The 12,943-nt window shown below is 38.7% G+C and overlaps 1 protein-coding gene across 1 annotated transcript in view; it reads right to left on the bottom strand.

The window, feature by feature from the left end:
- Window positions 1–11,938, bottom strand: part of ARHGAP10 (Rho GTPase activating protein 10) — a gene marked incomplete at both ends in the record, with an annotated part of 28,716 nt that extends 16,778 nt beyond the window's left edge. The window contains 2 exons of the mRNA XM_009577606.1: window positions 11,695–11,756; window positions 11,843–11,938. Coding sequence (XP_009575901.1) covers window positions 11,695–11,756; window positions 11,843–11,938 — 158 coding nt within the window. The remainder of the gene's footprint in view (window positions 1–11,694; window positions 11,757–11,842) is intronic.
- Between the last annotated feature and the right edge of the window lie 1,005 nt (window positions 11,939–12,943).

Raw genomic sequence — 12,943 nt, 5'->3', positions numbered from 1 at the left:
CAGAGAGGATGATGCTAGCTGCCAGGATGTAAGAGCACCACGGTTAATGGAATCACTTAAAAGCATTTAAAGGTAGCAACTGAGCACTTAAATGGTCAGAAGGTTGAAAACAAATATCTAGCAACAAGTTATCTGTAAGTTGTTTGAACTTTTATACAAAAAAAGTGAAACCTAAGATCAACAGGCAGTGAATGCATGCTGAACGTGAAGTCCGAGTCAAAGAACAGCACCTTGATGTAACAGAAAGAAGAAAAAAAAAAAAGAAAAAAAAACCCCACACAGAAAAGGCTGTGGTTTATAAACCAGCAGGGCTGGCTGCAAACTACTTGGTCTGCTACACTCTTGTGCAGCATTAACCATGGGAACCACTACTGGAATTTGTTTGAAGCAGAAAATAATCTTTAAATCAAAATGGGATGTTCCCTCAGCGACTGCCAACAAACAGAGATTCCACTGCTGCCAGTGGTATGATATGCGAGTAACTCTTTCATTAAAAGAAAAACAAGCCTCCTCTCTTTCCAAAAAAGATGCTTCTCATTTTGCTCAACTTAAACTTTTTTTAACAGATGCCTCTTCAGCAGAATTTTGCCTGCCATACAGGTATTTATGATTTGTCACCCTCTTTGCTTTCTGTGTTTGGGTTAAACAACAGGGCTCTTCAGTATTTCTTGATGAAGTGGGATTTTGTAGATCTTTGGTCATTCTCATGGAGCTTCATACCAGGCCCACACATAAAAATATAAGAGGAATATTTCCTCCTCAGTGAAATGAGCACATATGTGAGTTTATATGTGTATAAACAGAAACTGTCAACCAAGACATGACTGGTAAATTTAACGGTGAATCACAGAGCTGTTCTTCTGACTAGGAGAAATAAAAACAAAGTTCATAATTAAAATATGCACCGTACTAAATTAAATAGGGAGGCATTCACACTGTTTTCCAATACTTAGAATCCAGTGCTTGTCATGAAAAGCTACAAAAAGATGTGTACTTATTTATGGAACAAAAACATCATTTACACTACTATTCATTGCTAACTTTATTTATAACTTGGGAACGCAAAACAACCCTTTTTTTTTTTCTTTTTTTTTTCTTTTTTTTTTTTAAAAACCATGGATAACAGATCAGTAAACAAAAAAAGTAAAATTCTCCCAGTATAAGGAAATAAGCTAAGGATCGCTTGAATATACTTTTCATTATCACTTGCACCTTCCTTAAGAAGTAGGACCATGTTAAAATGTAAAATTTCCAAGAAAAGTTATATTAGGCATTTAAGTTAAATATTCCTTCCTCTTTCAACTTCTGTTTTGACTCTCAAATTAATTTTCCTCCCTCTACTCCTCTAATCCTGGCAGATTATGATGACAGGAATGTACTATTTAAAGGGCACAAAAAAAATCCTTTTTTTCTTTATCTCTCTGATATATCCAAACCTACCTGAAAGGAATATGTACTCAATTTTAAAATCTGGCAGGCAAACTATGATAAGTGTAAGTCATAAGTTAATCAATATAAAGAGGTCACGTCTCAGGTAACAGTATCTTAACCAGCTTTATGAATGTCAAAGTCTCAAGAATGCTTTAAGAAATGTTTAACCCGATGGGCACACGTGCCTCGGGCAGACAGTCTGAAACTGCTTATGCCACTCCTGTTCTATTTGCTGCACCTATGGAAAGGTCAAAGAATCAACTTAACTTGAACATAAATCTGGCAACAGCAGTAAAAAAAAAACCCCATCATTGCCATCATCATCTCAGAAGATCACTGTATCCAACATTTCCAACAACATCTTAAAGCAGGCTTTCAGCTTTGTGTATACCTCCTCATTTCAGATGCCTTTACAAAACTCCATCTGCTCAGGCAGTGAAGTTGTACAGAATGGTGATAATCCTGACTTTTCCAGCTCCATATATTTCAAAAGAAATAAGTAACAGATTGCAGATTAAGGGGCCCAAACCAACATTTCCTAGAGCAGCCCACCAAGGCACAAAATAAATCCATTAGCAAGTGCATTTACAGCTCCTTGCTACTTCAGCAGTCAAGTCAACAAGATCCAACAGGTAACTTACCAGTCAGTGCCAGTCCACAAGATGACTCCATTTAGCCTGTCACTTATTCCCTTCTCAGACAAGGTGGGACTATGGCTGTTTAGGGAAAAACTGCTTCCCCAAACACCTCCTCCTATGCAGTGTAACCTGATAAGACAGCACCATCCACCAGCATTCAATGCTCCTTATGCTTTCTCACCCCCCTGCAGCAGGCAGGAGCAGTCTGCCTAAGCTCCCACTCCCCTTGCGGGCACAACCAGGCTTGTCTTGCAGAGGAGGAAGGCTGCTTGCGTGGGCTGTAAAGGAGCATCAACCCACAAGAGCTGTCCCAGAAGCAAAGTCCAGCCCCTGTGGCTACAAAGACTAGACCAACCTAAATTAATTAAAATTTGTTTTGCTTATTAGACAAATGCAACAGCGGCCTCCCAGCTTTCATCCTAAAAATGTCCTTAGACCTCAGCCTTTACTGGAAGAACTGGAAATTACACATTGTTCATCAATAGCTCTGGTGGTGAGGTAAATATGTATGCTGATTCTGCTCCATCCTGAATCTAAGCATTCTCCCAGACAAGACAGGTTTACTGAGAAACAACAACAACAAAAAAAAACAAAAAACAAACAAACAAACAAACCCAAAAAACAACAACAACAACAAAAAAAGCCACAAACATACACCTTGCTGCAGACTGCACAGCAACACAGGAGTGCCAAGTTCCCAATTCTCATCCCAGGAACTGGAATGCAGATTAGATGCCAAACAAAAAAGAGGAGTTTAAGTTTCCCAGTGTGCCGACTGGAAAGATTTATTTGTAGACAGGGGCAGGACAATTTCTCCCCTCAACAAAGCAAAGCAGCAGGCCGCCAGTCAGTAGGGCAGAGCTCATGAAACTGAGCAAGTGTCAATGAAACTAGATCTGGGAAGGAAGTTTTGCCCGACTCAGTGCAACAGAGAACACAGAAAGGAAGACATACCTAGCAGTGATTCAAGAACAAAGTAGTTAACACTGCTGCTAAATAAAGAAATTTACTTTCTAATACAGAAATTTACTACCTACAGCTGCACTTCTGCTTACAGAGGATATGGCTCTTCTGTGTTTTTCCTAAGAAAGTGCAACATTCAGCCTAATAAAAAAGCTGATTCTGATACCTCCAATGTTGGGGCAGAGGGGAATATATAAAAATTTTTTCCTCCAAAAAGCTTTCCTGCTTTGCATAATGATTTGTTACTGAAATTTCTCAAAGCATTAAGATCTACGCCTGAAATGCTGTATCATGTAACTTTGCAGATACAGTTCCACTACTGAAGACATCAGATGTCACTTGCGAAGCCTCAATCTCTCTTCTTTCTTTTCCAATGAGAACATATTTGCTCTTACAGTTACAAGAATGTGCTCCCAGTTAGTTGCACAGCCAACTCTCCTGCCAGTATGCCCTGCAGATAGAGTGGCATATCCCTCTAACCGCTTCTCAGCACTGGTTTTGTATTTAACTGGAGCACTGATGATTGCAGTCAGCGCAGCCCACACCCAAAACTCATTTGTTTGTTTTCAAAGGCAAGTTTTCTTCTTGTAAGCGTGTCTGGATTTTCTCACTGTCTAGAGCTTTCCCTGCAGCTTTACAATCTTAAATAATGAAAGACCCTTAGCCACACACTGGGACTACAAACATGGGTGTTTGAGTGTTTTGGGTTTTGGAAGGACTGAAGTCTATAGACTAAAGGATTTTTAAGGGCATCTCATAGCACATTAATACTTATGTGTCTTACACTCCTGCATGTGTGCAGAAGCTATAAAAAAGAAGTGATGTCCATTCCTCTGGGTTCATTTGCTGTGGAGGAAGCCATTGGGTAACAAAAGTCAGGTGGACAGACATATCTGTCTTGGATACAATCTATTTTGTACATTTCTGAGATGCCAGGAGACATCTGTAACGAAACAACTCACTTTCCTCTTAGGTGTTCCAGAAAACTACCCCTGGGGTTTGGTAAGACAACAACAACTTTCTCAAATTGTTCCAAGGGAATTTCCTAGACCATTGGTCCACTGCCCCCCAAGCCACGATGCAGGCAGGCTCCTGTGCTTTGCATTTGCTAGCTCTTTTAAAAGCAGCAGCCTTGGCTTACAGAGAATATACTAGCAGGACTTCTGAATCCCTCCTCCTAGCCAAAGGTTATTTCCTGTTCAGTGGAAGTTTATGAATAATCTAAATGACAGACAGCTAAAAATGCCTCCTATGACCTATCTGCTATGCTGTGCTCTGCTCTGAAAGACTGTTTGCATTGATTCACTTGCCATGAAACTGCTGGCCTCAAAAATTAATTGGCATCATAAGCAGACAGTACAAACAATAAATTCTTTCACTTTTTTAAAAAAAGAGAAATAAATTAAGACAGTAGCTTTTAGTAAAGATTACTTACGAAAAGCTATTTAATAGTCCTGGCTTTTGAATAAGTTCATTCTTATGAAATACATTCCACTACAAAGAGAAAAATACTACAAAGTTATAAACATAACAAACAGGAAAAGAAATAGAGAGAGTTTCACAAACAGCAACAAATCAGCTTTTCCCCACGCGAAGTGGAGGAAAGCTGTGGGTAACTCCTCCAAAGACAGAGTTTTCCTTAGCAAACCCAATACACAAGAGCTGAACAGTGTGACACACCAGAACATTGGCATGGTTCTCGTACAAGCAGAGAATCACTTCCAGTCCACACTTTGAAATCAGCGGTCGTATAAAGATCTTGACAAAGCAAAAAGGCTGCTCAGGAAAGGAAATAGTATAATGCCCATTCTCTTTGTTCACAGCAAAGCTCAGCACTCAGCAAAAAGATGCCACTGAAAGGCAAGGAATCCAACAGCGAACAACGGCTTCAGTGTTCAGTCAAGAATGAACTGCCCGATTATTGTCAGCACTGTCCTCCACAAGAAACAGTGATGTTATTAACAACCAGCAAAATCCAAACTGGTGACAGTTTTACAATGCAAATTCCAAACATTTCCCATTGATGAAATAACAGAATGAAAATTCTCTAATGAGTTATGTTGATGCATGCGAGACTACAAAATTATCTTGAAGAGGAAGCTAGTGGTAACAGAACTTTTCAGCCATATTCACTCAGAGGTGGGAGGAACACACCCAGAACTGGCTTTGTACTTTTTTTCTATTGTATAGACAACAGTCATCTTTATTTTATAGATTAATGTGCACAGGTTCATATGTAACTCATAAAACAATTTCAGAAGACTGTATATAACATTCAAAAATAAACAAATATATAAATCAAACATTCAACGTCAGGAATCACCAAAATGTAAGAGATCTGCCTGAAGTAGTCTTAATTCCGCATTCGTGTTCCATATTCCAATAATTATATGATTGCCATCTAGCCTCATGCCCCGCAGAGGAAAAGCGAAGGCTGGGCATTGAGATACGGCAGCAATTGTTCTGCTTGTTTCTAAAACTGAAAAATGTTTTATTAAATTGGACAATTTGCAGGAAGGAAAAAAAGGATCTAGGTCCTGTGATTAAGGTAGTCAAATGCTTTTCTGAGAAATGCCGTTTTATCTGTGTCTCTAACTCTGCATCTGAGACGTTCAATATGCTGTCGGCAGCCTAATTTTTCAGAAGTGGTCATCAATTATGTCTCTTCCACTGTCTTAGCAGATATATTTAGCAGTCTGTGCTGTCAGTGGACTTAACAGGATCTGAACATACGGAGTGCTATATAATGACATGAACTCTTATTGAACAGATCTTGAACACATTTTACGTCCAAAACTATTGGATTTTTTTTTTTTTTACCCTAAATCAGTGAGTAAACTGATTGCTCCTTCACACAGATTTCTTCAGATTACTGTTAAAATAGATTAAGATTTATGAACCCTTAAACACCCATGTGCAGAGGACCAAAGAAAAGCTCAAAAAAAATTAATACCACCATCTTCCAGCAGAGTAGGATCACTGTAAACTAAATGCAAAGAGTCACTGAACAAAAGGTAATAGTAAGCTGTTCATGAACACTATGTTTTAAGTGAGCACTTAACCTGTGAAATAAATACTCATGCACTAAAATACTTCATGACAAGAGGTAAGTATAAATACATATTTGCACAGATTATTTAAATTCTACCTTTAACCTTTTGAGTGTATGCCTTTGAACCTTAACAACTTCTTTTAACTTGGGAAACCACAACTGGGAAACCTCTCCCCCTCTTTTTTCTTTTTTTTTTAAGAGAAAGAAGAAGAGGAAAGAATAAAGTAGTGATTTCACTGAGATATTTCTTTAAAAATCCATAGAGAAACAGTTCCTCATGTTCTTGATATATGCTGGGAATAATTCTGCTTTCAGAAAAATGCATTGGGAGAGATGCTACTTTGAATTTGATTCTGACAGTCTGGTAAAACTGACAAAGAATGCAAAAGGATTTTTGAGATGCCATGACTGCAAAGATACCTGTGGCATAAGAACAACAGCCTTTCTTTTTTGAAAAAAGAAAAAAAAGGGGGAAAAAAAAGTTCAAAAAATAACTATGTAGCATCTTTCCTCCAAAGATATCTGAAGGAACAGAAGTGTGCCAAAACTGTAGCAGGAAATAGAAGAGACCGTATCAAAGTACAACAGTGAGTTTGTATTGCCTTGGGGAAATGACAGGAAACATAGTAAGGTGAATATAATTGTATCAGAAACCCTATTCAAAGAGAAATGCGATGGAGTAAAAAGGAAATACACAAGTGCTTTGGGACAAAGTCAGAAAGGCTAAGGCAAAAACACATTTTATTTTGCAAGGGGCAAAGAAAACACTAAAGAAAGGGGGTTCTTAATATGTTTTTCAGAAAACAGAGAGAAAGGAAGCTATCAAACCATTATTTAGCTGGAAAGACAGTTAAAACAAACCAACAATTCACTGTGAGACAACAGCAGATTTTAATAAACGTCACAAAGGAAAAGTTCATTATATCAAGCCATCTAACAAAGTGGGAAAAAAAATGGATGTTAAGGAGAGCAAGGATTTCGTAAGAACAATTAGATGTATTCTTACATTACGCAACTGAAGAATTAATTGCATTCAAGTCAGAAGGGGCTTTGCTTTAGAGCCGTTGAGGAACCCAGCAAAGCAAACTAAAGGGAGAGACAGCCAGGTCCCAGAGGATGGTAGAAGAGCAAACACAGCAGCAACTTAAAAGTGAGAAGAGGAGGAGAAAGCAGGAACTGAGAAAGTTACAGACCAGATGTAGCAACTCTGATATTCAAAAGTTCTGGAACACACTACAGAACGTTAAAAGCCACTTTTAATTTACGAACAACATCTAGTTTCCTTTTTGAGATCAGCACAGGAGCGAACCTCCTCAATGAAGTCTTCAATGCTGACCCACACAACATTCTCAAAAGCAAAGGTGGCCACCTGGTCCTAATAAATAAACCACAGGAAGAATGAGAAAACAACATCCTGGTTGCAAAACTACCCTGAAAAATACTTGTTCAGCTAAGAGCACACTTCAAGCATCATTTAGGAAACTACCACCCAGTTTCCTACATGATCCGATTTTTGGTAGCAATTTATGGAGTGACCTACCAATAACTCCACCAGACTAACATATGTGTGGAGTGACATAAATCCAAGAGAAAATGTCAGTGCTTTCAGAAAGCAGGATTAAAAACAATTTTGTCATAAAAGAGAGATGGTCTAAACTCAGTGCAATTAAATTGCATAAGGAAAAATACAGATGTAAAACACCACTTTGAAAGGGCAACAGTGAAAATACTATTATGAAGGAAAAGTGATCAGTTTTACTCCATGACTACTGTAGAAAAATTCCCAAAAAGTTCCCAGCTTAATTTGCAGTAAAGGAGACTTAGGATGGATATCAGGTGAAAAAATAGAAGAATAAACATTGGAGTAAAATCAGAGAAGTCCCTGGAACTTTTTTAAATAATAAGTTAGATTGGCACTCATCAGGGATCATCTAGGTGTACATGACCCTGCCGCAAGTCACACCTCTGGCCGGGCTGCAGGCAAATGCAGCCAACTCACTCAGTCCTGGCATGGGAGTAAGCTAACTGAATAGGGCATGAGAAACTACTAGACAGGACCCGAGAGATTGCTGGACACGGCCCGTAACTGTGAGCAAAGCTGACAAAAGCTACAGCCAGCGCCGTGAGGGGTGACTGGACTTCCAGCGTGGTTAAGGGAGAGTTACGTGAGAAACAGCTGACCTCCTGAAGGGCAGGACGGAGGACCTCCAGGGAGTGGAAGCAGGCACAGCCAACACATCAGGGTGACCACACCGGTAGTGCCAAGTACTGCTGAGATTACTGAGGGAACAGTACAAGCGCTATCAAATTTGGTCATGATTTAGCAAGACTGGAATCAAGAGGGAAAACTAAATACAGCAGGCTTGTCATTCGGGAGAAGACTGGGATGGAGGAAGGGAGGTATGAAGTGGTAAAAAGGAAGGTGAAGAAGGAGGAAAAGGGATAACAACCACAGGCAATCAGTACGTACCAGGTAGCCCCGCGCTGCTCATCACCGCACTTTAAATGAGGGCAGCCAGCGAAGCCTGTTGTTCTGAGCCCATCACAAGAATCAAAACTGCTTCTGCTGTCAGGAGAACTGGGGCTGGGAGGGAGGTTTGGTGCTCTCCCTGGCAAGCAGGAGAATGGCTAGGTAGTGGGACAGAGCATCGCCGTGTTGGTGCTTGTTGGTGCCCAACCTTCTCCTACTAGCCTTGTGAAGTTCCCTTTCACCCTTGCACTTCCATGACACTTTTGTAATGTCAAAGGAGCAGAATGCGACTCCATTCATGCTTAACACGTAAAAATCATTTCCAGAATATCCTCATTTCCTATCTGCCCTGGAGAATGTCACCAAGCTACGGTGCTATGGAAAAATGTAATTTGTTTTTATATTGGCCACTCCATAATAATTTCAGTGAAACTTTTGGATTAATGCCAACTTCCCTTTTCACAAACAACTAAATCCTTTGATAGTTGGGATATAATTTTGGCAGCGTTTGAAGGAGATGGGAGAAATGGTAAAACCATAAAGTACAAGACTCCAACACCTGAATGAAATTATTAAATATCCACCAAAATAAATATTCACCAGACAAATGATAACCAAACAAGTAAACTTATGGTAAACACTAACAGAAAGTTTTATGGACTCTGGATTCACCACAAACAATACTTTCAGAAAACCATGAGAAGTGTTGGTGACAAGTATTTAATTTCAGTTTAGAATGTATTTTAAGCACACATTTGTTTCATTTACCATATGGTTGTGAAAAAAATAACCCTTTTCTCAAATATCTAAAAATTAAAACTCACAGCAATATCTGAAATGCCCTTAGTGCTATATTTATTCATTGATTTCTTTAATTTTACTTTATGTGACTGAAATTTATCTGCATTTCTGCACTGAAACTGAAGTGAGCAGTCAGAAACCTTCTGGTCATCTTCAAAATGGTAAGGGGAAAAATGTTCAATAAGGAGCATTCTTAACAAAGAACGCTTTTGAAAAAAATTCTGCTATATACTTTGCATCTTAATGGAAAGTCTTTGGATCCCTGACCTGATTCCAAACATCTGTGAGTGCAACATGCCCTAATATTCTCCATGGGAGTATCCCTAGAGCTCATGCCACTGTTAAAACATTTATTGAGAAGTCAAAAAAGAAGAAAAAAAGTCAGAGCAGCAGCTGCTGAAAATTATCTTTACCAGTCACCACACAATCATTTTCTTAGAGACTTAGGGCCATTGTTATACTAACTCACTCTAGAAATGATACATAACATTTGCTAGACTACAGATGCAATGAAAAGTCCACACATCTGATAAATCAGAGAATGTATTCTGTTTCTGTTTGGAATTAAATATTTGCCCCACAATACTTTATACTCCCCAGTTTTTCATCAAACTGTCACTGTTCTAACAGATACTGCATTTTATACTTTTCTTATCAAAAAACTGACATTAATTAGCTTTTAGTGTGATAATGCCTTCTGTGTAAGCATGGGCAGCATACCAAAAAAAAAGTAATACTGTTTTGTGGTGTTTAGTCTGAAAAACAGAAGCGTTTCATTACACAGACAGCACTGGATTCTGCACAGCCTACTGTGCTGGTAATCTATTACTGCTGAAGAACTATCGATACAGTCACTGAAACGTGCCACATAATTCTGAAGTCCTGAGGCTGACATCTCTCAAAAACCTGATATCAAAATAGTATGGAAAATAATGTGACAGGCTATAAAGTATTTTTCATTGTAAAACTTCCCAAAGACTTTCAGTAATTAGATGTATGCAACTTCACTAAAATAAAATACAGATATGGACTGCAGACAAGAAAAAGCAGAGTAAAGACTATACTTCAGAATTACAAAAAAACAAAAGAAGCATTCAAACATACTTGAGCAAATCCCTATAACTTGGCAAAACAACTCAAGATACTGAAAAATTGTCTCTACTATGTAAAGATAGTATTCTCCAGGAATGTGCAAGGAACCACATAGACCCTGATTCTGACCCAAATGTGGTTCCAGATCAGAATGACATACCAGGACATCGCACATTCAAGGAACCATGACTATTACTGGGCTCAGGACTGCCAGAGAGAGAAGTGTTAAAAAAAAAATTGTTCACAAGTTCTTTTCTCACTTATCTACATACTCCTACACTGCAGGCACAGCTTCCGGCAGAGAGGAGCACAGAACACAGATTAGTCTCAGTTTCCTCTCAGTGATGCCAAGTGGTCGCTGACTTCCAGGAAGATAAAGATATAATCACATAGCAAATACTGAGGAACATAATTGCTATCTAGGCAGATCCAAGAGCGTTTCCTAGAGGCAGGGTCTGACCACAGTCAGAAGAAAATCAGGTGCACATCATCTGCTCTATGAATCCCCAATCTGAAACAAAAGCTGGGCGCGCAACTGCAGAGGAGAACTGTGGTACCATCCAGAAAGAAACCCCCTATCTTCTGGACAACTTAGGAAATCCAGATAGCAAGGTGTATTGCAGAGCTCTCAGCCCACAGTCTATGTGCAGCCAACCTGATCCTTATTACATTAAAACCCCAAGCAATCACAGGCACGTGAATGAAGAACACTCTCTTCTACACAACAGAGCAACTAAATGTTTGCAGATGCAAGCCTCCGCCAGAAAGCTCACCTACAAAGAAAAGATCTGTAAGTCTGCTACTGCATCCAGCCAACAGATTGCATCCCAAATCCAAATAAATATTGAAGCGGGAGCCACAAAGATCCTGGATCCAAATTCAGCCAACTTCCCAACCCTGGGTGTCCCGCTGCAGTATTAAGTCTTTCATCTTGCTTTTTACTGTAAATGGAAAACAACCTTATGATGGTTTTCCCATTCACCCCAGCCATAATTTATCCAGGCATTACCATTTTAAACCAACTCATAGTTATCTGTCCTTACCATAACGGCTTTCTTCTTTAATAAGAACTAGCTGCTATCTGTAACTCTAGACTACAGAATCAAAGCCTGCACAATGAGGGTTCTCACTGTTAAGTTATTGATATCAACATCTTCGTGGTTAACAAAGCAGTAAGCAACTTTAACTGACTTTCATCTTACTCTTTGCTATATGTACAGCTTTTTAAAATTTTTATTGCAACTCACCAAAATTTCTCTCTGCTCTTCCAGATTTTTTAAAAAGTTTGAAAACTCATGAAGTGATGCATCTGTAATACAAAACCAGAAAAAAAGTTTAGTCATGTTGCAGGATGGCATGGCAAAATATAGCCGCTTATAGTTACTTCTTACCTACCTATGTATCTTTCATCATCTGTCTCTGCATCACCAATGAATTCAAATTTGAAGTCTCTCAGAGAATGGGCAAATTTTCTCTGGGCTGCTGAAAGGTCTGCAAGGAAAAAAAGCACAGATTGAAGGTTAAGGAATCATTTTAAGAAGGCTGGAAGATCCTCCTACCCCTACAATAATCAGCTTTTACAAGAAACTCTTAACACAGGTCTGCTTAAGGATCTCATCTGGGAATTTGTCGCACAGATTTCTTTATACAAGGCTATATAGTAGAAAGCAAGCGTGATCACGTGAACAGTATTATACCTATTTTTATGCTTCACTATACCACAATTTAGGGCACAGGCCACACAAACAGATTTGTTACTACAGAAGTTTAAGGCACAACAATCACAGTAAGTTGTGCCAGTTTCTTACCCTGCTAACCTAAATTCACTTGTGTATTTGTCAGCACAATACGCATCTCAGGATTTTCTATACACTTTACATAAGATAGCTCTGCTAGTGAAACGTTTATACATAAACCAAATTTAAAAGAATTGTTGCATTGGAACTAGAAATTCCATACTTAAACTATGCCAAAAGTTAGCCAAGTTAAATGCAGAGCATTAAAATTAATTTTGTATTGTTTTGTAATATTCCCAAAACATTTTCTTCAACCCAATTTTTACCTATTACTGTTCGACAATTTGGGGTCGGAGGGCTGCACTCTTACACCCCTCAGGAAATAATCAGATTCTATATTCAGCCACAATATCATCATTACAAACCCTTATTAAGATCTATAAAGCTATAAATAAGCAATGTACGCACACTTTTCTGTTGTGCTGACATGTGCAGGTTGGGAATGTCACGAGTTCTGGAAGAATGGAGTTGCTCAATGGAAAAAAAGGATGCATGTCCTGGTACACTCGTACCCAGTAGTAAAGATTTTACTCACATTTTTGTTGTCGGCCAAGTTAAGGACAATTTGAAATATTTAGTTAATCTATAATCTTTTTCTTATCACATGCAGTTCTGAAGGGCTAAGAACAACTCTTTTAACGGACCAGCTAAGCATTTTGTTCTTTAATATTAACTGGCGCTAAAAGAGTACAAACTTGGG

Source organism: Fulmarus glacialis, unplaced genomic scaffold (genome assembly GCF_000690835.1).
Source record: "Fulmarus glacialis isolate BGI_N327 unplaced genomic scaffold, ASM69083v1 scaffold28395, whole genome shotgun sequence".
NCBI lineage: Eukaryota > Metazoa > Chordata > Aves > Procellariiformes > Procellariidae > Fulmarus > Fulmarus glacialis.
Note: the sequence above shows the minus strand (reverse complement) of the source record. Positions and strands in the feature narration are given on the sequence as shown.